At 40.0% G+C, this 25,971-nt stretch overlaps 3 protein-coding genes across 6 annotated transcripts in view; 1 reads left to right on the top strand and 2 right to left on the bottom strand.

Annotated features, from left to right (window-relative positions):
- LOC139629534 (uncharacterized) overlaps positions 1 to 6,016 on the top strand; it is a 34,310-nt gene extending 28,294 nt beyond the window's left edge. Inside the window, exons 61-73 of the mRNA XM_071492204.1 lie at positions 434 to 596; positions 685 to 872; positions 960 to 1,052; positions 1,157 to 1,361; positions 1,856 to 2,043; positions 2,487 to 2,584; positions 2,839 to 3,023; positions 3,705 to 3,895; positions 4,137 to 4,305; positions 4,400 to 4,509; positions 4,645 to 4,752; positions 5,592 to 5,718; positions 5,877 to 6,016. Coding sequence (XP_071348305.1) covers positions 434 to 596; positions 685 to 872; positions 960 to 1,052; positions 1,157 to 1,361; positions 1,856 to 2,043; positions 2,487 to 2,584; positions 2,839 to 3,023; positions 3,705 to 3,895; positions 4,137 to 4,305; positions 4,400 to 4,509; positions 4,645 to 4,752; positions 5,592 to 5,718; positions 5,877 to 5,887 — 1,836 coding nt within the window. The 3' untranslated portion in view covers positions 5,888 to 6,016. The remainder of the gene's footprint in view (positions 1 to 433; positions 597 to 684; positions 873 to 959; positions 1,053 to 1,156; positions 1,362 to 1,855; positions 2,044 to 2,486; positions 2,585 to 2,838; positions 3,024 to 3,704; positions 3,896 to 4,136; positions 4,306 to 4,399; positions 4,510 to 4,644; positions 4,753 to 5,591; positions 5,719 to 5,876) is intronic.
- Positions 6,017 to 6,275: 259 nt separating this feature from the next.
- LOC139629603 (V-type proton ATPase subunit d 1-like) lies at positions 6,276 to 10,763 on the bottom strand. The gene is made up of 8 exons (XM_071492325.1): positions 10,585 to 10,763; positions 9,807 to 9,978; positions 9,209 to 9,387; positions 8,169 to 8,248; positions 7,903 to 7,980; positions 7,576 to 7,752; positions 7,391 to 7,468; positions 6,276 to 6,541 (listed from the first exon to the last, which is right to left on the bottom strand). Exons 1-8 carry the CDS (start codon positions 10,703 to 10,705, stop codon positions 6,368 to 6,370), a joined length of 1,059 nt encoding a protein of 352 aa, XP_071348426.1. The 5' UTR covers positions 10,706 to 10,763; the 3' UTR covers positions 6,276 to 6,367.
- A 5,090-nt stretch (positions 10,764 to 15,853) lies between these two features.
- Positions 15,854 to 25,651, bottom strand: asip2b (agouti signaling protein, nonagouti homolog (mouse) 2b). 4 transcript variants are annotated; one of them, XM_071491077.1, is made up of 5 exons: positions 25,513 to 25,651; positions 25,245 to 25,364; positions 25,052 to 25,105; positions 17,627 to 17,700; positions 15,854 to 16,714 (listed from the first exon to the last, which is right to left on the bottom strand). In XM_071491077.1, exons 2-5 carry the CDS (start codon positions 25,351 to 25,353, stop codon positions 16,547 to 16,549), a joined length of 405 nt encoding a protein of 134 aa, XP_071347178.1. In that variant the 5' UTR covers positions 25,354 to 25,364; positions 25,513 to 25,651; the 3' UTR covers positions 15,854 to 16,546. The 4 variants fall into 4 exon arrangements, with proteins under 4 accessions (XP_071347178.1, XP_071347179.1, XP_071347182.1 ...); XM_071491078.1 differs by having other exon boundaries at positions 25,509 to 25,643; XM_071491081.1 differs by lacking the exon at positions 25,052 to 25,105 and having other exon boundaries at positions 25,509 to 25,643.
- Between the last annotated feature and the right edge of the window lie 320 nt (positions 25,652 to 25,971).

Here is a 25,971-nt window from a genome sequence, read left to right as displayed (position 1 = left end):
CCTGATGTTACCTCCTCTAACCATCTTGATACATCTTGATGGTGGGCGGGGCACAAGGACTGATCCAGATTTCTCAATGATGGATGTGCTTCCAGCCCCAGTTTTACATGGGAAAACAATGTTAAACAAACTATTACTCATAGCAGAGTATTTCTACATAGTTTAATGAATGTCTGGGGAGGAACTTCAAACCTGGAAAGTGAACACTAGAGTTAGGGTTTAAGTTAGGGCAGGGATTTGGGATGTGCATGTATTTGTGATAGTTTAAAAGAACAGTTTGACATTTTGTGAAAAATATGCTTATTCGCTTTCTTGCCAAGAGGTAGCTGAGAGTGTCCATCCCAGCCAATGAATGTTTTTTTGTTTTTTTTTTTGGCTGAGATCGACCTCATAAATTTACAAGTACACATGTTTGTGTGTATATACCTCACAGTCTCGGATAGGGAACTGGAGTGTGGAAGTGGGGGGCAGTGCCCTGTCTTGGCCCCAAGGCTCTGGTCTCCAGGTGCAGGCCAGACTGGACCGCGGAGAAAAGATCTGGCTGAACGGGACGATAGAGGGACGATGTCTTCAGACCACAGCAGGTTATGCAAATGGTAAATACAAAATAATCTCTGCAATATATAAAAATACAGAAAAACATGAAGACTATAATCGTGAAGAATTCACCCACTTTATGTCCAGGTCCAGGCCTCTGTGAGGACATCACTGTGGTAGCATGTGTGCGAACAATTCGCAGTTTGATGCTGGATGTGCAGAAGAGAGACGGCAGCAGCATATCTGCCACTCTGGGCAGTGTGACTGTGGGAACAGCTGATCAGAGGCTGATGCTGAGAGCAAGTGGCTGTTTGGAGAGTCTAACTGCAGTGGAGGTGTCAGCAATTTAGAATAAAAGTTGCTAAATTTCAGCTTCAGTACATTATGACACCTTTAAATCCTGAATCTTGTTGTTTCCACAGACACGGATTCACTACCTGAGCTCTCGGATCTGGAATAAACTGTTGGAGAGAATCAAGACATTACAGCATCTCATCACTGAATTTAGACGACAGGTAACAACAACTAAACTAAACTACACTGGGATTAACTTCATGTAAACAAATGCACGTGCAGTTTTCATTGTGGTGACTGTTTCCCTTCACCACGTTCTCTGTAGTCCAGAGACAGTGAGCTGCTCCAGGAGCTGAGCGCTGTGCCCCTTCAAGTTTCCCAGCGAGTTGAGGCTCTGCTGGGGCAGAGAGATGGAGGTCTGTTGGCTCTGTGGCAGAACAGCACCCTCCGTCGCACTGTGACCGACAGCCTGCCCCGCCTGCTGAGTCTGCTGCAGCACGCCTCGCTGCTGGGACAACAGGAACTGAGAAGTGAGTGCAGAGCTTTAGTTTAAGGGGGTCCAGGTTTTGTGCTGTTGGAAAAATACTTGTGCTTTTATTTAATGTGCAGACAGGCCAACAAATACAGAAGTTGCAGTGCATTAATGATGTACTGTAGATGTGTATACACATGTGTAAATTTAGTTGCTGTAAATATAGACATACTCAGGGCAGTGCAGCTGATCCCTGTCTTTCCCCATAGGCAAAAACTCTGAATCATAAAGTAATCCTGTTTTCCTTTACTTCATTATGTGAGGCATGAAAAACATCTCAATCATTCATTTCCTCTTTCCTCTTTGTCTTACATGATCATGGAAGGTTTGTGTTGTCAGGATCCACCATCCTCTGCTCTCCTCACTTTTTTTGTCCTGTAACTTTAGTGACGTAAAAAAAAAAAATCTAATTTATTACTGTTGCTCTTATTTTGCCTGAAGTGTTTAAAGGCATAAGTCAAATCCTGACGTAGTTTTGTGCTCTGTCCTCAGGGCCCCTGGCCACTCTGGCAGGTGTGTACCAGGATGTGAACGGCCAGCGGCTGGAGGCGCTGTGGAGGGAGGCGGTTTTGTTGTGGACTGACAGGCTGGTGGAGGTTTTGCCTGCTCTGCTGGGGAACCCTCAGCTGAGGCCGCTGGCTCAGGCCGGCATCGCCACACTCAGCGTTGCCCTGGATGTGGTGAGGAACCTGCATGATGGTGTCATATTTGTTATTTCTGTTTGGGTCATTCAGATTTTGTACATATTTGTTTGTGTGTGAACGTCTGATTCTGTGTCAGTGAGCATGTTTGCATGCACACAATTATCCTCCTTATGACCGGATTTTTAGAGAATCCTCTTTATGTGTTGTTCATGTAATTATCCTGGATTTAAGAAACGTGGATGTGCTAGAAACCAGGACACTGTGGCATTTAAACACTTTATCCAAGTTTCTGATAAAAAAAAAAATGTAGTAATAGTGTAGCAATAGTGGATGGAGAAACAAAATCCAGTAATGTTGGGATAACTAAAGTCACATTTGCAGGATGTGAGGAGGTAAAAGATAAAACCTGCACTAATGTTTGAATCATAACACTGAAAACCTAGGATTAGACTTGAATGTTGATGTTCTGTGTGAATCAGGCAGGACAGCATACCTACCACTGGGTAGAGACCAGGTTGGCCACAGCTCTGTCTGGACTCAGGAAACAACTGGCCTCTGTCTACAAATTCTCCCCCAGGTACGGTACATATCTGAGACCAACATGAAGAAAAGCTTTCTACATACTACCTTTCATAAAATGACTTCAACAGCTAAGAGACCGGATAAATTCTTCATTATGTTTTGATATGACAATCTTACTCAGGAAGACCTGCTGGCAAAAGATGTCTGGGTAAAAACTGGGATAAATTTGGTTGGAGCCAGAGCAAAACAGATGTAAGAAAAAGATTCTACGTAAGAAATTTTGATGAGAATCCTCTTGGTTTTTTCCAGCGAGTGCTCAGTGACGGTGTCGATGCCACTGCCTCTGCTCCCCAGCTCGAGGGTGGCTGAGGCCGGACTGGTGGAGATCCTTCTGGAGGAGTGGCTCCTGAGGCCCCTGCAGACCCTGGCCTCCATCAGACCCACTGCTGAACTTCACCGTCTCAAGAGGAAGATCATGGACAGCCCGTTCAGACGTAAAACAAACTCATGTTTGCATTTGTTTTTCAACAATATACGCAAGATATTTTACATTACAATTATTTCCTGATAACTTTCCTGGAAGATTCATGTAAAATAACTAAATAATTATGCTCTAATTACTATAATAATTTCGGTGATATAGAATTAGTCAGGCGGTGTGGAGTTTGCATATTCTCCTTGTGTCTGCGTGGGTTCCCTCTAATGGGTGACTCTAAATTTTGAAAATGAGTGTGTGTGGTTATTTATTTCTATATGTCAGCCCTGTGATAGACTGGCCTCCTGTCCAGGGTGTACCCCGCCCTCACCCAATGTATGAGCGGTATAGATAAGCGGGTCAGATAATGGATGGACAGTTAGTCAGAGCTTAGTTGTGCTGAGCTGTTCAGCTGGCCCTCTGTATGGACTGTTTCACTATTCACATAAATTGGAATAATTAACTAAATGTTACTTGTTAATTATTTATAACAATTCAACACTGTCTTAATTTTCCCTATAATGAAACCAAATCAAAACTTTCTAGGAAATTGTCAGGAATTTATTTGGAAATCACAGACCTGTAAAATAAAGTGTTCATTAAACGGTTCATTAAATTCCCGCTGTTTTTTCTAACATCTAAATGACCCTTTTAAAGAGCTTAAAGTTTCTCTGTCTTTATCTTTGTCTCTCTCCAAAAGACCAAGCTCTACTGGTGGCGGATCAGTTTGTAGTGACGTTTGATGGCCACCTGTATGAGCTCCCAGGCTCATGTCCGCTGCTCCTCGCCCAACACGTCAGCTCCGAGCCGTCATTCACGCTGCTGCTCGGCTCAGGCTTCCTCCTGGTGGGACTGAATGACAGCACCGTCAACATTCAGCGCAATGGACAGGCATGTGCTGATGTTGCTGACAAAACTTGGTTCAGTAAACACAAAAAATATGAATTAAGAGAGTGGAGTTTTTTGAACTGTGTCTCTAATTTTCTGCATGTATGGGAAAAAAAACTATTGGTCTTTTAAAAGCCTTCTTTCAAGGTGTCAGATTATTTTTTTACATATTTTTCTTTTTTTTTTAAACATTTTTTTAACACTAAAATAAGATAAAAATAGAAAGAATATGTTTGTGTTACAGGTGAAGGCCAACTGCATCAACGCTGTAGCACACACATTTCACAGTGACAGTGGAGTGGCTGTCAGACGAGGGGCAAACATTGTGCAGGTGTCCAATCAGAATGGAGCGTCAGTATCATGTGACCTGTCGCTTGAGGTGTGCAGCTTCACCCTGGATGGATGGTTGCATGGTAGGAGAACTATGCCTGTAAACACTCCTTTCATATTTTTTAGAAACATGTCAGACTCTGGTACATGTACTTGTGTTTTTTTTTTCCCACACAGGCGCGTCCACTGGTCTGTTAGGGACTAATGACAATGAAGCAGGGAACGATTTTCCTTTACCTGATGGATCTCAAGCTGAAAACCTGGACAGTTTCTTCTACAGCTGGCAGGTAGGATAAGTAAGAAGTAAGAGGCAAACTCTAGATTGTTGAATCTCTAAAAATGTCTGCACATATTTGATGGAGCTCTGTTGACATGAGAGTATCCAGCTCTCAACTGCAGTTTGACCACTTGCGTGTCTCCAGATGAAACCGGAGTGTACCAGGCCTCGAGCTACTACAGCCACAAGCCCTGTGAGCTGTGACTCTCTTTTCTCTTCCCCCGATTCTCCACTGAGCTCCTGTTTCAGGGTGGTGAGTAGAAAAGCACAGCTGACATGCACGAGCTATTTCTTTTCTCTACTGATCTTAGATTAAGGAACGTTATGTAATTCATGACTTTGATTGTTGTCTTTTGATATATACATGTACATTGACACAAGACACTGTGAAAACATGTCTGGCACCCAGCAGTCATCCTTGAACTTTTCTTAGCTTTAAATGGATTTCATTGCCAAGTTAAGACACTGTTTAAATGAACACGACTATATGCACTTTTTATGAACTTTACTCATCGGATAGATGAAGCGAAGACTGGTCAAAATATCACATCTTAGCTCTGTCAAACAGAAAAAAGAAAATAGACAAAAGGAGAAAAAAAAAAGCAAAATCTTTCTTTACTCTTCCCGCTGTCTGACCTGAGCATGAACTTAGTTATAATATGTAACTTTTCCACATTCAAATTTATACAAACTAGACCTATGTTATATATTTTTTTGAGTTATGCACTTACATTTATCCCGAATGTTTCTAGCAAGTCCCAAACCAAAGAAATGTGATTTTAACCATGGTAACGCTCCGTATCATTTCACCTGTCAATGATGTCATATCCTCTATGTACAAGCATCAGTGTCGTGGTTCCCCTGAATATTTTTCAGTAAAGATTTGAAAAAAGCAGTTGCAGTTGCTTGCCAGAAGCTCAAAGTTGACTTCTATCCTGTTTTAAGCCACATTTTAAGATACACCTTTACCAACTATATATTTTAAGCGGATGAAGGATTACTCTCATCGGATGTCTGGAGCTTGCCACACATGGCAGCGTTTGTGACTGATTGTGAGCTACATGTTGAACAGCATCGTGTCTGTGTCATCAGGTGGATCCTGCTCAGTTCTTGTCGGTGTGTGAGTTGAGCTCCTCCAAAGCCCCCTGCAGATTAGCGTCAGCCTTTGTTCATCTCTGCCAGCAGAATTACATATCGCTGGAGGTCCCCTTCCAGTGCTGTAAGTTAGACCATCATACAGCCAAGATATGCATGACTGTACTCACGCTGTGTCCATGCAATAACACCAGCAGATGTTTTTTTTTATTTTTCAGTGCAAAAAATTTATCTATTGACCCTTTCACCTATTTTTAGCTTTTGTTTTTCTTTCTTTTTCAGTGAAAGTATGAAGGAAGGACGAGGTTTTGAAAAGCAGAGATGAGTGATTTTTGACCCTGTTAGCTGCTAAAACACATTTACACATTTACACTCTTATACCACTGGTTGTTCTGCATTAATTATATGCATTTTTTTATACAATTTTGTATGGTTAGACAATATTATACCTCCTGTAATGTACACTTTTGTCCTGCTTAGATATTGTGCAAATTTTGTGGCAGTAATGTGAATATGGACTAACTATAGCAAGTATTGATTATTATTGTGAATCACAAGGCCTCTTTTTTGTATTTTCTGTGGTCTGTAGTACAAACACTGAAGATATTTTGACTGACTTTAGTGCAACCACAGTAACTAATCCTCACAACCAAACTTTGACCATAAAGAGATCAACAAATGTTTTTATACAGTTTGATTAAGTGCATTTATTACATTGTTGTACACTGCATATGTTAAATATATGTATGTTTGTATTTCTCTTCATTGCTCAGTTAATTTGTTCCCCTGAAGATGGGTATGTAGTTGTGTATCTTGGACTTCTGTCTCTGTGTGACACACTCAGCAATCCAGACAATGTTGCGACTCTCCTGCTCCTTCAGTTTGACGTAGGAGTAAAATACTCCAAAGTGGAACTGCTGCAGGAACGCAAGTGTGTTCAGCTTCACCTGGGGAAAGAGTTGAAACCACTCTGAGAGACAGAAACACAGATTTATATACATTAGGTTTACAACTGAAATCAAGTTAAGAATGTGATTTTCCTTCTTCAGTTTGCATTGTCTTTGCACTGCACCACGGCTGCTCGGCTCCCTTCAGCAGTGGGTTATATCAAGGTTACAGCAGGCCCCTTAATTGATAGTGGGTGTAGGAAGATACGAACGTTTGAGAGAGAGCTAGAGGCCCATGAGAGAGCTAGAAGCCGCATACTATCTGTCCCAGAGACAGATAACATGCATCACCTTTATTAGAACAGACATCAGGGAAGATCCTCAGTGTGAGTTAGGTAAGACACAAGATCATGTTGAGGTTAAGGTATCCAATAGATGTAAAACACATGTGTATGTGAGAGACATGGAATTGCCTTATGTGGAAACACAGCTGACAAGATGTGAGTGAATAAATGTGTGTTATATGTTAAATGTGTAATAGACACCCTTTCCAGGGCACTGCTTCAGATTTGGGATAAGATCACACTAGGTGACCGGTTAACATTTGTTTGCCTGTCTGCCTGGTTGCGACTCTACTGCATCAAGCTGCAATAAATACTTATGCTTAAGCCTGAAAACTTCTTCATCCAGCTCACAAGAATTTCATCACAGTCACTTTCTGATACTGAGTCACTGAAGTGTCCAGTCTTCAGTGAAGAAGTGCTACTCAGATAAATACAGCCTCTTTTAATGTAAATTGAACAATAGCTGACGCTCTTGGCAAGATTATTAAGTGAACAGCTGTTCATACTAACAGTAGCTTTGTAGCAGTAGTAAAACTTACAAATAGTTATTTTAAATTTATGTTACCTCTTGCTCAAAGAATCTGTCCTCCAGAGTCCTAAAATCTGATCCTGGCTCAGGGTCATCAAAAATGCTTTTATAGTCCTGCAGGGAGGTTTAAGGTGAGTTACACACATGTCTGAGTTGAGATAACTGCAGCAACAACAACAGAGTTCTCATTCATGAATCAACAGGGATGAGCAGAGACTCACTGGATAACAGTCGGCCACAGCTTTCACCTGCTCGTGGTCCTCTGCCCTGGCCAGGAGTTGCAGCCCTTCTGGGTAAAGTTTGCCACAAGATGGATACAGAGCACTTCTGTCTGCACCACTGAGATCTGTCCCGAAGGAGTTCACTGTGATGATGAAGGCCCGCCTGTCTGCCTCAAACTGCGACACACACACACACACACACACACACACACACACACACACACACACACACACACACACACACACACAGAGCATATTCAGCAAGATAAATCTTACACTTCATATATGCAACTTCATGACCCCCTGCAGTGGAAATTATCACAGTACCTCAAGGACAGGACACATTATATCCTTTGTGGCACCACCGATGTTCTTGCAGAAAGAGTGGAAAGACTCTAGATAAGCCTTAAAAAAACAGGTCAGACGTTATATCATGAAAACATAACGACAGGTGAAAACCTTTAGTCACAGATGGCAACTTAACCTTTCTGCACACATTGTAAAATGTGTCTTCTAGGGTTGTTAAACATGACACCGCAGTAAACCCTCCACACACACGTGGTAAGTTATAGTTGTCAGTAGTCTTATATCACCTTATACAGTTTGTTCCTCAGGATCTCAGCCTCCATTTCATCCAGGTTTGACTCGGATACAGCATCCTGGAAAAACTGAGCTACACAAACAACAGTTCGATCAGAAGTCTTTACCTTATGCCACTGTTTTATTTACAATAGTAGAACTTTCGTATGGAAGCCTATTTCTGCCAGGAAAAGGAAAAAAAAAACAAAAAGGTGAAAGGTTAGGGATGATAAAAATAAAAAATACTGATGTTACTTAAAATAATCCCACTTTCCAAAGGCCAGGTTACACCAGCTGTTAAAGCTTTGCACAGAATTTCTCACTGCAAAATCAACTAATTCCAACGTAATAACCACAGTTTGTGGATTTGAACATGAGGCAACGTAAATCTGAGCAAATTTTTCACAACGTGCTCAATTGTAATGAACTACGACCTACAAATTTCCATAATTTACAGAAATCTGTCTTGACACTGCTGACCATTGAAAGAACAGGGTCCAAAATGGAGAAAGATATCATAGTTTGTTAGCTGTGTTGCTTACTGACACTTATCGTGCTCTCTAGCTCAGAGACCCTTTGTCCTACTTCAGTGACTGTTTACTGAGTGAACTGGGCCACAATCCTGAGAACGAAATCCCAGGAGGGGAGTAAACAGCCCAGGACAGAGACAGCAAAGGAACTTGGAGAGCTTGATACTGACGAGCGCTTACTTAGCAGTCACCTCGCCATTTATGACAGTTTACGAACAAGGCCTATGACGTCGCCGAGCTTCTAGAGGAACATCATTTATGAAGACACACAGATGAATTTGTGTCACCTTTGTGTTTGACCAGGCATTTGAAGTTGAAATTATAATAATTATTTCCGAGCATAAATCATATACCTATTTCTGAGTTTTCAAATGTGTTTCCTCCCCAGTATTTACAATCTACTTCCACTGTAAAATGGTGTTGGTTTATCTCCACTGATTTGCAGTGACTCTGTGACTGGAGGGTGTTAATGCCTTAATCAATACTCATCTCTGGGAATAAAACAGCTCATTTGATGAGTCTACCCAGAGGTGTGTCCACCAGGATGGCTGAATAGAGTTCAGTTGGGGTGCGGGCGATGCCCACCGCTGCCATTTGGTCGAAAGCTCCCAGTGGGTGACAACGCGGGAGGAGTTCTGCCACATCTCTCTGCTTCAGGGCCCCGGTGATCAGCATCACCACGTTGTCGATCATGTAGCTGTAACTATGGCAACACAGAGAACACAGTAAATGGAAGCATCTTTATTTGTCTGCTCGGCACTCTCGATTACAGACCTCTCATTAAGGACACATTTGCTTTCTGATTCACCTTTATTCTTAGATGTTACGAAACTGGGAGTGTGTACAGTAGGTAGTAGGAAAATAGTTTTCTTCGAATTTAAGGGGTTTTTGTGGGTTTTATGGAGTGTTTCTTGTCTGTCAAAAGATAATGCTTTCCAGAACTGCATACAAAAGAGTATGATTAAAATTGATGCACCCAAACCACGGTTTTCTTTCAGAGAAAAACAAGAACATTGAATGGATAGAAAACCACAGGACATAAATAAGCTATAATGCGCTTATTTCCTTTTCCATTGACCTTGGTGTGATTTATGATCAACCACATGCAGTGTCGTAGCATACGTTATATAGTCGAGGAAGGTGGAGAGCGGAGGCAGGGCATTGGAGCGCAGGCAGCTGAATTCAGTCACCAGGTTCTCCCTCAGCTTGTTGTCCACCAGAGACACAGTCAGGTCCTCTTCCGACGAGGACAGCAGCTTACCATAGTCAGTGCTCTGCAGGTGCAGTTTCATGTCTGAAGAGAGCAAAGTGGTAGTGCCTGAGGGTTGTGTACTGAACTTCCCTTTTTCCTCTGCTCAACTTGTGTCCAGCGTATCACAAATAATTCTGCTCTGAAATCAGTGTTTTTCCACAGTAGCTTCCTATTAGGTTGCAGTTACAAATCAGGAGGAGGTGAATCATAATTCGGTGTATACAGTAATACTCACATGGCTATTTTTACATGAGATAAACTTGTTAAGTACATTACAGTTGGTGATAACTAATACACCCACAGAGCATCAATCAGTTATATTCAGTGTGTTTTGCAGTATCTTGAAGACTCCTTCAAGGAACCATTACTCAAACTGTCAACATACAGAAATGAGTATTGTGTGCGTATAAACATATCTTCAACATATTTAAAACTAATATCTCATTGCTCCATCGGCCTTTCTCAGAAAGGAATGCCTGCCTTGAATGAAAATCTAGACATGCTCCTTGATAAATGAGATCCACATGCAGAACCTTGGGAGATAAGCAGCTTAAAATTATATTTAAAAGGTATATGAATATCGCTATTATGTTTCTGGGAAAACTTAATTCACAAAACTAAACTGCATCCAAAGAAGAATAGTCTTACCTTCGAGTGTGTCACACTGGGACAGATTGTTATAATCAGTCTGAGTCAAAATCCCAGCCTTCATCCCTCGAACCAGGCCCTCCAGGTAGCCATGATCCACGTTGAAACTGAGCTCTGCCATGATGCCAAATGAGTTATTAAAAAGCCAGGCTGCAGTTTAAGTGATGTTTAGATGTGTGTCTTTGTTTTTTCTACAGCAACTTCTGTATTATTCCTCCACTGACTAATATTCATGCAGTTATTTTCCCTTCCTCTTTGACACCAAGAAATTCCCTAGCTGCCCTAAACATTTTACTAAGTTCCTGTTCTCTAATACATTCAGTCTGTCTATATGGTTAAATTGCTCACATTTGTTTAGTTTACCCAGAGAAAGATGTATCTCTTTAAAAAAAAAAAGGACATGTTACAGTTACATGAATCAGAGACCTTGATGCTCTTTGGCAGGACATTTTCCAGGAGAAAAGAGATTTAAGCTAAATAAATCATCCTTGAGCACTCACAGTATTTATTTTCATGTGTGAGAGTGAATCTGTGTTTAATCAGGCAGAAGAAGAAACATCAGATGGTTTGTTAAGGAAATCAATAACAAGTTTGCCATTCATCATGTTCCCCATAGACAAAATGATGTTGCATATCATGGCTATACTTTCCACATATCCTCCACGTATGCATTTTTCATTTAAAGGTCACATACTTTGCACTTTAAAATTTTACACTAAAGTTTTGATATCCACAAGAAGATATCTTTGTGGTTTTAAGTGACAAAAACCATCAACATAATTTTACATCTCCTCTCTCATGCGTGTCTCTGGGGCCCTAGCAAGAACAAGGCCTTGAAGACCATGTGTTGGTCTCTGAGCCTCTCTTCTGATTGGTTGACTGTTTTCTGAGTAACACACACAAGCCAACAACAGGCAACAACTGTAGCCTACCGTAGCTTGGTAAAACAAACCAGTAAGTGCAGATTGTGGTGGTAAGTCAGTGCTGAAATGAACCGAACAGACGGTCAAATTCAGAGCCTAAAGTTCTCCGGCATTTCATAAAACTACACTTCCCTCACTGGTCTCTAATATTACAATCCTTGGGAAAGCTGTGCAATAATATACTGACAGTTGTGCAGCATTTCCTCATTCTCCTGTCTTGTATCTCGTTAGCTCAGCGACAGAGTTACTGTTTCACATGGGGTTATCAGTAAAGTAAAAAAAAAAAACCCAAACAAACAAATAAAAGAACAAAAAGAAAAAAACAAAACAATGGACAGTGGGTGGACTGTGCTGGTGTCATGGCTATGGTCAGTGATTGTATAGTTGTGACATCACAACATTACAAAAGTCCTACTTCTGAATACATGCTGCATGCATTTCTCTGTGGACTGATCCTTTTAACAGTATTTATGTGGCACCTACACCTGCTTTATAATCACAAAACACATGGAAAACACTCTTCTCTGTCTTCAGCTCCTCCATGTTTATGGCTTTAGAGAACATACTGTAACTGTTTGTAGCATAATAAACATACATGTGATAATATCTGTGAAATGGATTTTCAACAAAAACATGACAGCTCATCAGATGCGACTCTGCACATTGTATTAGAAGAGGAGAAGACAGTGTTCCAGAAAAGGTAATACAGCAATTACACCACAGATGCCTGGATAAGATTGCAGAGATGCAAACTGCTTTACTTTGGACGTCACACAGGCTAACATCAACGTGTGTGCATGCCTCCTCTGGATACACACGTGGCCCCTTCCACGTGTACTTAATGTTCATTATCTTCCTCCTTTCCACAAGATCATGCCGGAAAAGGATATAAAGCAGGTTTAGTCCCTGTTTATACACAAGATAGCTGCTAGCAATCATTGTCAAAATAACTACTTTTTTTCTTGCTTTGTTCTGATCCTGTGTCTCATAATTCCCAAATGAAACACGGTTTTCTCTCATTAATCCAAACAGTACTCTGTATGCTACATTTAATCATCTAACCCTTGTGTTGCTGAATGGGTCCAAAATGACCAAAATGACCCGCCCCCCCCCCCCCCCCCCCCCCCCCCCCAGACATTAGAAAAAGTAAAACATCACCAAAGCTCCCTCTCCCATTTACTAGATATGTTGAATTCGTAGGCTACTGTTCCCTTTCTAGTTACAAAATAAATCCTGACACAAGTGAAATACTAGCCCTGTTAGAATTTAACTCTGATACGATTCAACACAAGTTTCCCTTTAAGTGGCCATCCAGTGGGTTTAAATACTTTGATATTAGTGGACAAGGATCTGAAGAACATATGTTGGCTCAACCTGTTGAGTTTATTGCAGAGAGAGTGGAGAATGACTTGAATAAATGGATGAGCCTTCCTCTTACTTTATTAGGCTGAATTAATGTTATAAAATGTATATGTTTCAATCCTTTCCAATCCCCAATAGTCACTTTAGACCAACTTACCCTTGACAATGCAAAAGAAAGGTTGGAACTCCCTGTTTTTAGACTATTAGTATTATTATGTTGTAGTATTATTTGGCAGCACAATCTAGACTTTTTGACTCAATTGTTTAATGAACCCCATACCACATAGTTGAGGCCAAAAGTAAATGAAATCTGTTAGATATTTTATATAAATGAGATGCAAAGTCAGACAGAACTATTACCTATAACCATCTCCTTTTTCACTCAGTCCAGACTTGTTTCAAAATTCGTCAAATGTTTGGGCGAGATGGTTTTTCTGTCTACCAGGACTCCGTTGTGGGGGACGCTTCACATTATCTAAAGACAGAGTATAAATTTAGCATCTTGGCCTAATAAGGTTATCACTTGGAAGATTTTTATATCGTTGGTATTTTTATGTCCTGCCAGCAACTAAAGCAGAAATATCACAGACCTGGCAAAGACTTACAGTAAATAAACTTAATAAGGGTTGACCTTCGAGCTTTCACCCGCTGAACATCTGTTTCAGGACTATCCCTAAGGTTTATGAAGCCCTGTTACCTTTTCTGTCCTGAACCTAAACATCATTTTCCTTGATCTACCATTTTTCATCCTCCCACCTCGTGTCCCCGGACATTTTTCCTCTTAATCCCCTATTTGCACTTGTAATGACCTATCGCTTCCTCTACCTCCCATACACTTGTTCCCAGTTTGACCTCAATATCCCAGTCACGATTTAAACCTACCTCTGTCTCTAGCTCTTTGTTGGATCATCAGTTTTTCTTTTTGTTCATGTTTCCTACTGTTCGCCCTCAGTTCTCATTACTTGATTTTTTTCCCCTGTTTTGTTGGACTTTGGATTCCTGCCCCAAGTTTTGACCCTTCTGTGCCTCATCTTCCCGTAAGCCTTGTCTTTTCATTCTGTGAATACGTTTATGAAGTGTTTGTTTAAGCTCTGTCTTTGCATTTTCATTTGGGTCCGCTCTTTGCCTGTGCTGTTTTTAGCAAACTACAAGTTTTTTGGCAGGGATCTGTGAGGCCTTATCCAAATTTCATGGAGTTACTTTCCCAGGATCCCAATGCATTTTGGGCAACCATTCAAAAATATTTGTGGCTCTCAGAAGTGAACAACTGCATACCTCTGGAAAAGATAACTTACTCACTGAAGAATAAGATAAATCTTTTAAAATCTGGCAGCCTTTTGATAACTACATGGAAAACCTCCTTGTCACATGACATTGTTGACATGGTCTCTAAAATTTCACATTAGTGTTGTTAAAGACTATTCTATTGTGGTTAAAGCTGTATGTCTTTATTTATTTTATTCTCAGTTTATTATTTAACATCTGTAATGTACAGTGTGAGTGTTTCCATATGTGGTTTGTATACTAAATGAAAAATCAAAAATGAGATTAAAAAATAGATGAAATTAACTCCAATTAAAAATATTTAGAGTTCTCACTTTCTTAAGAATGATCTGATTTGATGACCGTTAGTCAAGACGTACAAGAGAGAGAAACTGGGAAAAGTGTGATGCAGCATCTGCCATACCTCCACAACCCTGGGCCTGAACTAACGGTGAGTGAGCAACTGGTTCCATTCAGAGGAACATTTTATTGTCGTATCTGTAATGTCAGTGATTTTCACAATTAATTTTATTATGTATTGCTCTGATACCATTGATTTATCTGATCTATCTATCTATTTGCCTGTGACAGAGAATCTGGCTTTGCTTGGATGATGCAAGTGTACACAGGGAAGCCGACCAGTGGAGGCTCAGAGAAGAACCAGGGATGTGGGTTGTGCTTGGTGTGACAAATGGACTTAGGGGGACAAGGTGCCATGTGGCAATTTCTTCACCCTTTTATGAACTTTTTCCTTTTAGGAACTCACAGGTGCAGGTGGATCACTGTCCACTGGCTTCTAGTCATCTTCAATAACATCACTGATTTGTCCTCATATAATGCCTTCGTGATACCCTACCTGGATGCCTGATAAGTGGGACAAGAGGAGAATGTATTTGGAGCAGCTGGGACAGGCACTTGTAACCCCACACATTCAAAGATGGGAGTGCCTCCCCCACTCCGCAGCCTCTGCAGGTCTTGTGAAAGCTGGTCAGAGGGCTGAATCTGGTCCTGCTCGAACTGAGGCTGCAGCTGTGGCAGGCAAGAGGAGGAGACCAATTCTGCTCTAAACTGTAAAACAAAGACCATGTGCTGCACATGTGAGATACAGTAAAGTCCATGTACACACACACCTGATTGATGTTCTTCAGGTTTCTGTTATCTTTTTTTATTCTTATTTATTGTCATTGGTTATGGTTCAAAAAATGGGAGAAAGTATTTTATAGTTGAATTCATCATTGTACAATATATAGTATATATATATATATATATATATATATATATATATATATATATATATATATATATATATATCACTATGTTGCCAAAAAAGTTCAAGACTGATATTTCCCTTCAAATATATGAAATACATTCAAAACTACTTTTTGTACATATCTGCTACTTGCTCTCAAGTGCTACCTCTTTCTAAAAAAAATTAATGTTTACACCCATGCAGTGCCTTTAGCAATAACAATAAACCTCTACATTGTTCACTGCTTAAATGCAGTCCTTCTGCACTGTGAAGAGGGAAACCACATAAAGCCACAAAGTTTGTGACAAATGACAGGTTATTTCTTCATGCAAGATTTTAAAATCCATTTTAAACTGCTTTACTTTAGGGGCTTAGTGAAGTTGTGCCATTTTTGACCCTTAGGACAAGGCAAAGGGGTTATGGACATTTCCACTGGGAAAAAAATAAGGAAAAGAACAAAACACAAGGATGATACAGGCTTACAGTGTTTTTATTCTATAGCAAAAATATAAACTAACTTTACTCATAAATCCACACATGAATAATTGGTAATTCCTCATATGGAATCCCAGATCATCTCTCAGTTTACAAAGGAAGAGAAAAATCAGTATGTTTAAACTGTTCCAATGTTCAAATGTAAATCCAGTTATTGGCATCCATACAAGTTTAACATGAGAGCAGAAATAAAAGATATTCAAAAGCAGCAATGGTGTGGTAAATACCCCAGGCAACACACAGTTTGTATACATACATGAAAAGCAGATGTCACTCGTGCTTTGTTATACCGACATACTGTATGTTGGGTATCTGGATATTGTGGAAACATTTCTGTGGGTACTTTTTTTCATATTCATGCCTCAGAAAACTGAAGACAGAAAAGCACTGTCTGTCATCATATGGCTTCATCCTCTCATTCACATCTGTCCTTCCCTCACAGAAAGTGTGGAAACCATCAACAATTGAAAGAACTTTTAACCGACTGGTTCATTGTTTTCCGATTGCTTCTAGTTTACACTAAACTGTGACAATATTCTCTCAACTTCACCTATATGCTGGCAGCATATGTAAATACCACTGTGTATATACATGTAACACTGTGTTTATCCAGGCGCTGGGGTGTGCTTGTGTATGTGTGTGTAGGTGCATGCGTGTGTGGGGGCTCCATTTATGTCTTCCTTAAGCACAGGTGGTTCATCTTCCAGCAATGACAAATGGTGTTGAAGAGTCGACAGCGGCAGGAGGCGCAGGGGTCGCAGCACGGCACACGAGAGGAGCAACTCTCCATCAGGCGGCTGCAGCGATGTGCAGGGGTCATGAGGTCTGATCTGTGTTTCTAAAACAACACCAGCAAAGACAGTATTTATATCACAACAAAACGGAAGGGGATATAAGTTCCCCATCGACCATTTGACTCATTACTGAATGTTGTGTGGAAAAGCAGAATTTAAACACAAAGAGCTGCACTAATCACAGTTTTTACATAAACAATAGGTCAAATTACTGTGTGTAATGTGAAAAGGGTTGCTTATAGTGAAGAGCCCACAAATAATTCACCCAACTTTTCAATTCCCCTAAGCTCTACAGAGAGTTTTAGTGTCTTTGATTATTTTGGTTTTACGTCCTGCAACTTCAACGTTTCGGTTCACTCACCACCTCTCCAGACAGAAAGCACTGGGCACTAGCTGGTGAGCACAGTGAAACATTTAGCAGCTGAAGAGCCAGATATTTCTGTTTGGAGTTGGTAGAGACCAAAAGATAAAACAGAGTGAACACTGACTCCAGATGAATATTAATGTTGCCCCATATCTGCTGGAGGAGTACATAAGCAGCAACTGTTTGCTAACACTTTCACCATATAAACTAGGCCACAATAAGAACAATCTGCCTGTTGCACTGTACCCAAAAAAAACAGACTGCAAATACAGGTGTCAGAACTGTAGGGGACTTACATTGTTCACTATTAGGGGATGGTATGGTTGTAAAATTTTGTAATTCTACACATAGTGGCTTCACACACACCAAATGTGTCACAATGAATTATAGTAAAATGTAAACACAACAAACTTTATGAAACTGATGAGCAACAAATACAAAATGTAAACTGACAGCTGCTCACAGTTTATATTCAAACATAGCCTTTTTCTCATACATCTCATTTCAAGGATTGATAAACACTCCTCACTGAAACACACAGCGGCTTTATATGACATACAAAGGCAGTTTAAGTAGAACAGAGAAAACTTACAGAAGTGTGACCATCTTGTGATGGCAAAATCTTTCGCCGCGCAAATAGTGGTCTGGTGTTTGCTTGGCTCCAAACTAGAGTTGGAAATAATAGAAGAATCATTGTTTATTTTTAATAAACCTGTTCAATAAACATTGGTTATCACAATGATCTCCGCACTTTTTTTCCAGTGGAGGTCAATCCAGTTTCTCTTGCCAGGAATAAAATCCCTCACCACATGCTCTTGAGACCTATTTTCTTATTGCACATGAAGAGGAAACAACAATGCAGCTTTTCTTGTAAAATAATTATGCTCTTTGATCTTGCAGGTCAACACTTGACTGTGAACAGGATATGCCTCTGAAGAGAGGTAAATATGCATTAAATACTATAAGACAGGTGGGTGTTATCTGCCTGGGGGTGTCTTCCAGTCAGACATGCCTGGAATACCTCTGACAGATTCAGTGCATTTCCAGCTGATTGGCAGCAGAAAACTTGGCATGTTGACACATACACATTAAAAGACACTGGGAGTTTTGGGAGAGGTGCATTATCATATAAACAAGGCAAGAAATTGCAGCCCTATTACTTTCACAATTTGGGTGACCCTCCATGTAGAGGTCTTATTCAGAGAGAACCATTACACTGTCATCAGGTGGGTTTGTAAGGCTACTCTCAGTTTAAACAACTTGAAAGTATGTGCTTTCTTGTTTTCCAAGAAAGAGATGTTTGGAAATGTTTTGGCGATCTCAATCCTTATGTAACTACTGGAAAGAGTTTCCAACACTCAAATATTACTAGAGAAACAGTTGCACAAAATGTGTTTACTGTTTTCTTTGGAGGTCCCTTCATCCTCGCTGTCTGCCTCATTTGTCATCCTTTTGGCCCAACAACTGGAAGTCTCCATCTCCTTCCTCTCATCTTTTTTGGAGAATAGTCTTTGTTTTCTTTGTGGGTGGATTTCACTATGTTAAAAGGTTTAAATTTCCAGATGACAGCTCTGCTGTTTCAGTTTGGGATAATATTTCATAGTACTGTTCTGTCATCACAATTCTCTACTGACATAACATCTTTTAAGTGATATTCATGACATGACTATAGATTGTCAGTCTGTTGGTCAACTGGTCCGCCACTTTTGGACTGAAATACTTGCCATTACATTCAGTGTAATATTGAGTGCTGCTGTCTTTAACAATCCTGTGATTTGTGGTTTGGGTTAAAATATAAAATCATAGTTACAATAATAAACACGTGGTTAAGGTTATAGAATGACCACGGTCATAGTTAAAAGAAACAACTCTGGCTGTCAGTTTGAAACAGGAGACAAGAAGTGTTTTGTTGACCCAGCCATCCATTCTTTGCTCCCAACAAAAGTACTACTGCCACTAGAGGGCATTGTCACTTGAACATGTTGCTTTGGACCATTATGTCATGTAACAATAACCCGTAACTATGGGTCGCAATAAGCTGCTCACACAAATGACCTTAACACTTAATTGAAAGAGGTAAACGGTTTCAAAGTTTTGGGACAGCTACAGCGAATGCCCAATCACCCTTTCCGAGTGGAAATTAAGGCGTTTATAACAACCTTCAGGTCATTAAAGGAGAGGACCTAAAGGGAGCAAGCATAAGGGGAAAAAAAGGATCCTTAAACGGAGCCTTGTGGAGAGATGAGGAGAAGAGGTTTTCCGATTTGACAGAAAAAGATCTGTTAGATAGGAGCCAAACCACTGCAGAGCCCTACCCTGAATGACAATTCAATAAGATAGTATAGTCCACTGTATTGAAAGCAGAGCTAACATCTAATAGGATTAATATGGCAAATTTACCAGAGTCAAGAGAAAGTCATAGGTCATTGGAAACTTTAAGTAACACTGACTCTGTGTTGTGATGTACCCTGAAACCTGACTGAAATTTCTCCATATGATTGCAATTTTCTAAGAAGGACATCAGCTAAGAGTGAATTTTTTCCAAGACTCTGGATGAAAATGGCAGCTTAGAGGTAATCCAGACATTATTTAAAGCCAAAGCATTAGGGTTTTTTCGATTATGGGATGAATCACCACATGCTCAAAGCAAGAGGGAACAGAGCCACTAGATGCTGCCATTTAGGATGTGTAAGATTGTAGGATGAGGGGGTCAATGACAGGTGGGGCAGGTAAGGGGAGATCTCACAGAAGATAGTACTCTGGGCTGGCACCTTAGAGGAAGAAGAGGCACGAGGGTGTTTGTGTGAAGAGCACTATGAGCTGCCACTCTAAGGGGAGAAGAAGAAGAAAGTGGCTCAAGGAAGGAGGTGTGGGATGTAAACGGTCAGTCACGTGATGCAGACTGGATAATGTGCTGCAGGTTAGCCACAAGCATTTGGCTGCCCAGACTGTTGGGGTGGACTCCGTCAGTCCTGAAGAAAAAGGAACGGTAAGCTCTACAGGCAGACTGGAGCAAGGTTTTGAGGCTGAGACTTAAGTGTTGGGAGGGGACTACTGATAACCCTAACCCACAGTTATTGAAAAGGTTAAAAAGGTCAAAGATAAAAAAAAAAAAAGGGCCAGTTTATAGTGGATGGGAGTGAGTGCAGCAGCCAGGAGAGTTTATTCAGAATGAGTGGAACCATGGCCCAGGTAAAACTGTGTGGCTGTGTTCACGAAACTTGCTAGTTTGATATTGCTAGTTATGGAACGTCCAATTATTCCATAACTGTGTGTGTGGTTGAGTGAGAGCTGTGAGAAGCGGCACCGGACCTGGGAGAGGGCTTCCCTGACAACTCAGGACGAGGAAGGCCATCAGATTAGCGTGTTAGCGTTGTCATTGTGGGCAGGTTAGAATGCTTTGGTTAGCATTTAGCTCCAACAGCATCGAGAGCAAATGGCTAGCCTCGCGGAGTGGCTAGTACGACTGTATACTCTTAGCTTAGAATAATTATTTTTTTCTTTTGTTTGCGTTTGTAATGTTTGTGGTGTCATTATGTTTGGCTTGTGACTGATTTTCTTTGTGCTGTTGTGAAACTAAACACAATGCTTATAAAGATTAGCATTTTCCAACTACTCACAGATTTAGATTTGTTGGACTTTAATTGATAATTAACTGCTAATACTATAATTGATGAAAGTCAATTCTTGACCTGAGTTTGAGAGAAAAAAAAGACCCACTTAATAGCTTGGTCCAGAACTTTTGTTCACATCTCATAGTCGTCCTCGCCAGACAGAATTTGCTCAGTTGACATCACATGACCAAGAACAGATCTTCCAATAGACAAAGTCACAAATTCACAAAAAGGATATTGCTAAGAACTTGTTTTGTTTTGCACATCTAATAGAGCCAAACAGCGACAAGAACAGTATATGGAGTACAATAAGTTTTTATTAAGTGTGTAATTTTAAGCAGATGCTATTTGCAAGTGTCTGTAGCCAACAATGCCATTTGCATCTGGGATGGATAGGCAATTTATACACAGGGTCCAGGCTCTCCTGGTTCACATGGGAAGAGTTCTGTCAGAAAGACTTGGTTAACATTGTGAAAGGATCTATTTAAACCCTAACCCACCATTTCCTAAACCTAATTAAGTAAGTTTTGTTACATAAACCAAAATGTGACTTAAACTGAATGTAATAAATTTTACTAAAATTTCTTAACCATACCAAATCTGTACAGGTGGTTATGATTTATTATGATGTCTGCTTTGAAACGTGTTGCTATGTTCTCATAAACAACTGAGCTGACCTGTATCCAAGGCTTTTGGCAGTGCAACATTTTTTAGACAGAAATAGCGGCTCAGATCGTCAGTGTTCCAGTGGAAGCCAAAATGATTTGCCTTCACATCTCTGGCCCGGATATTCTTTGGATCATCACCAAAATATACTTCATCAAAGTCAAACACTCACCTCTGACATTGGCATCTTTAGGGCCCTCACCCTTATACCTCACTGTGTCTTTTACAACCTAGATGCTGCACAACTTCACAGAGGCAACAAATCAAAAATCTTCCTTCTTGGCTCCTTTTTCATTCTGCCTTGTGACCGATGACTGCTGCACCTACTCTTCCAGTCCAGCTCAGGATCTTGGGGCTAATCTTTGGCCATATGTGTATAATTTATCTGTTACAGTGCATAAAATACTTTAACTCGACCTGTTGATGTTCCATACCTCTGGTCCTGCTAACACTGAGTTCTTCATCCACACTTTGATCTTTCACTTAAAGATATCTCTACTTCGGGGCACCTCGGTGGCTCATCTCGTAGAGCGCATACCATTAAGGCTTAGTCCTAACCGCAGCGGCCCGGGGTTCGAATCTGACCCGCGGCCCTTTGCTGCATGTCATCCCCTCTCTCTCTCCCTAACTTTACTGTCACCATCACCCTATCTAATAAAGACATTAAAAGCAAAAAAATAAAAATTTCTGAGGAACCAACAAATTATAATGAAATAATTGTGGTTTTTCCCTCATGTCCTCCCTGTGTTTACATCTTAAAGGCTTCCCTTTCTGCATCTTTTGAATTAAATAAGCTAACTCATACAGAGGTTCAAACTTTCTTAATGACACAACCTCATGGTTTGTTCTTTAACAGCCACAAAAAAAAAAAAGAAATCTCATAAACTCACTGAATGCTACCTGTCCAGCACCACACAGCAGACAAAGTTAACTTTCAGCTAGAGAACACAGTGGAGCACATAACAGCTAAAGAGACAGGTGTTGGTGCAGCCAGTTGTTGGTGGAGACAAAAGACAGAGCTAAAAGAAGAGTGAATAAGGGACATACATTCACTGAGAGGCTGGAAATATGACTTAAAATAAATGTGGTAGCACTTAATTTGGATGTCTGCTCACAGAGAGTTTACAGAGTATTTCTAACATTTCAATAGGTCACCACTAGGGCTGTCAGCGTTAACGCGTTAACTGCGATGAGATTAAGGACCGAGCATAATGCGTTACTTTTTTAAAATCGTGTGAATGGCTTCTAGAGCGCTACAGTCTAGAATCTAAATAATATATAAAATAAATAATCAGACATCTTCATAATTACACGTCAGACATGCTAACGTTAGCTTCTAGTTCAGACAGGCTGATGGTTATGTGTTGTCAAGCAAGAGAAAACAGTTCAGAAATGCAAAATAATAGAATTTTAATCATGTGATAAAACATGCAATTAATTGCAATTAACTACTGAAATTCAGCGATTAATCACAATTAAGAAAACATGTAGCGTTTGACAGCCATAGTCAGACTATGCTGCACAGAGTGTTGAGACTTTTAAAAGCAAACTTAAGACTTACCTTTTTAATTTGGCTTTTAACTAGATCTCATTCTATTTTAAGGAACATTATTTATTTATTTGTTTTTCTTTAGTTACTATTATTATTCATTTAGTCATATTACAGTGTATTTAATCTTCTTTTCACTGAATTATCTTTTAGTGTTATATTATTTTATTCTGATGGATTATCTCTTAGTGTTTAACTTATTTATTTTCTCGATTTTAACAATGTCTTATCATTATCTATTTTGTTTTAATTTATATTTTAGTGTTATATTATTTTATCATGATATATTTATTTTATGGATTATCTCTTTGTATTTTTCTTATTTATTTCCTCCATTTTACTGCTGTGTTTTATTTATTTTATGTATTTTAGGCTGAATTTAACATTTTAATCTTACCTTTAGTGTTTCCTCATTATGATGTCTTGATGGCATTTCCACGATTTGTTTGCTTCCAGTCTTTATTAACCCATTGTGTAGTGGGGAGTGAGGGGGGGGGGTCTTTAATGTTGTATTGTTCATCATCTATGTAAAGCACTTTGTGCATCATTTCATTGTATTAAAAGTGTTATACAAATAAAGTCTGATTGATTAATTGGTTGATAGTTATTAGTTCAGGTTTAACAATTCAACTGTTTCACTAACCTTAACCATTAAACAGTTTACTAATTGTTGGGTGAATATTTGTACATGGAATATATGAACATTGGTGAACATTACTTGAACATTACAAAGTCCAACAAAGATTAGTGAAAAGTTACAAATACTCCGTAAACTCTCTGTAGCTGGACTATCCAGATAAAGTGTAACCATGAATGCAAATGTTGCTCCGTGGGATAAGCTGTGCTGCCATGTCCAGCCACAGGAGGTCAGCACAAACGAGACTATCAGCTAATGTTAAGTTACTCTTAAGTCTCTGCGGTAAACAAACATGTCAGCGCGTTCACTCTATATTCATTTGACGTTTCTATTAATATCTCGGGCTTAATACAGCACAGAAATATGATATATGTTTGAATGTTGTCAGAATTTGAAGACTCTCCACTCCAAGTCTTTATTTTTACAAGATCATATGTGACTCACAGCTGGGGCTAGGAGGCAGAGAGGACAGCTCAACACACACACACCATTTACCTCTAACTTCGTCCATCTGGTGAAACTAGCCAATGGACACTCAAGAAATCAAGAAAAAGGGATTTACAGATCACATTAGAAACACGGCAAGAAAAGCATACAACTGCCAAAGTTGATGCAGCAGGCTGGATTCCTCTGATGACCTTGATATTTGTAAAGTCAATGTTTAGTCCCATTTCATCTCAATCCCTGTAAAATGTGGTGAGTGTAGAGTGACAGAGTGATAACACTTCTACTCAACAAAATTTCATTTTAGACAATTATTACACATTTTTTGAATATTTTATTCATATATTCTACTATCACTGTGATTCATCCACACGAGTAAAGGTGTATTTTAACAAGAGATTTGACAAAATTTCAAAAATTGGGCCAAATGATCTCTTAACACAGTGCCTCATTATAGAGATGTTATTATAATAATAATATTAATATTAATAATATTTTAAACAGAATTGATTGGATTGGATCAAATGTTTTAAAGAATTACATGATCATTAGCATAGGGTTCTGCAAACTTATGCTGTGATTAAAAAGCTATAGATGTCTTGAATAGAACCTGCAATAAAAGGTGGGAACCACAAACGGTACTCACATCCTCAGGTGTTGATAAACTGAGCTTAGATTAAACGGGTTCATAAATGTTCGCAGTAGTGGAGAATTGTGACAGATTCATATTTATACAGGCCACAGAGTCATAATTTTTATTTTCACAATAATCCTCTTAAATACAAATTGAAAATGAGCAGGCACGAGTAACCTCTTCCTCTCCTTTGTTAATTGTCCCTACGTCGCGGAACAAGCCGATGGCCTCTGGTTAATTAAAAGGCTACGTACATTTTATAACGGGACTCTGACGCACGCAGAACCAGCATCCCTCTGTAATAACTAGGCTGCATGTCATTTCTTATCCAGGCATGATGTTACACTGCACCATTTTCTTTCACGACGTTGCCTTTTTACAGGCTCGCTGCAAAAAAAAAAAAAAAAAAAAAAAAAACCCCAAAAAATAACACATGAAACCAACTTGAATATGTTCATGAAGAGAAGCCTCACCTGTATCACTGTCAGTCTTCCTCACATCTTTTGTTTTGTTTACTGAGCTGTTTGCTGTCGTGGAAAAATGGCAGTAAACAGTATTATGTATAAGATTATTCCCACTGCTGACAGCAGCACCAAGGGCAGGCTCAGGTTGGTTCGTTTGGACGACTGAAAACGGCCTGAACGCGTTCATGAAGAGAAAGCTCACCTGTTTCATTGTCAGTCTTCCTCACATCTTTCTTTGTGTCCTCTGCCCAGGACAGCGGGAAGGCGAGCAGGAAGAAGCACAGTAAGTGTTTTCCAGTGATCTTCCCCATAATGATGAGATCTGTTGATGACACGGATAAGAAGAAGGAGGAGGAGGAGGAGGGAAAAAAAAAATCAGTCTCACATTGATGAAATAAATCCAGGGCTATCAGGTGCAATGGTAACGGGGGGGGGGGGGGGGGGGATCGATGAATCCATGACTCACGTACTTCTTCTCTTGTTAAGTGTTGACTTCAGTTGCTTCTAGTTTTCCTCCGGCTGTGAGGAGGCGCCACTGCCTTCAGCGCAGCGTGGCTGACGAACCACAAAGCCCGAGATGCGCCGCCCCCACATGACGGGCTGGAGACACGGCGGGGGGTGATGCCCGGTGGCCGGGGGCTGCTCAGACAACAGGCCACACTAGCGGGTAAGAGATTACCCACCCCGTGACAAAACAGAAAAACAGATGACTGTTAAGTAATTTGTGTTTTTTGAGCAGCTGCCTTACTAATGGTCCAACCCCATAAAGACATATAACCAAGGTTAAATGTATTTGAAGCCATTTCATACAAGAAATCACGGGCAGCGTTTAAATAGAGCCCTGGTTAATGTTCTGTAAGTTTCCTACTGTCAGAATGTCTCCCATGAAAAATGGCCCAGACTGAACAAACATTTTCTCCTGGAAGTCA

Source organism: Trachinotus anak, unplaced genomic scaffold (genome assembly GCF_046630095.1).
Source record: "Trachinotus anak isolate AG129_WGS33_773 ecotype Australia unplaced genomic scaffold, CSIRO_AGI_Tana_v1 ptg000012l, whole genome shotgun sequence".
Lineage (NCBI taxonomy): Eukaryota > Metazoa > Chordata > Actinopteri > Carangiformes > Carangidae > Trachinotus > Trachinotus anak.
This window is presented reverse-complemented; position numbering and strand designations above follow the sequence as displayed.

Excerpts from the sequence above, each read along its gene's own strand:
- LOC139629603 (XM_071492325.1), bottom strand. The coding sequence starts at position 10,705 with ATGGCAGAGCTCAGTTTCAACGTGGATCATGGCTACCTGGAGGGCCTG. Across the intron at positions 9,388-9,806 it reads ACCTTCCTCGACTATATAAC|TTACAGCTACATGATCGACA; the intron begins GTATGCTACGAC and ends GTGTTGCCATAG. Across the intron at positions 7,753-7,902 it reads TAATGTGTCCTGTCCTTGAG|TTTGAGGCAGACAGGCGGGC; the intron begins GTACTGTGATAA and ends TGTGTGTCGCAG.
- asip2b (XM_071491077.1), bottom strand. The coding sequence starts at position 25,353 with ATGGGGAAGATCACTGGAAAACACTTACTGTGCTTCTTCCTGCTCGCC. Across the intron at positions 25,106-25,244 it reads GAAGACTGACAATGAAACAG|CAAACAGCTCAGTAAACAAA; the intron begins GTGAGCTTTCTC and ends TTTCCACGACAG. Across the intron at positions 16,715-17,626 it reads CACAAGATGGTCACACTTCT|AAACACAGATCAGACCTCAT; the intron begins GTAAGTTTTCTC and ends GTGTTGTTTTAG.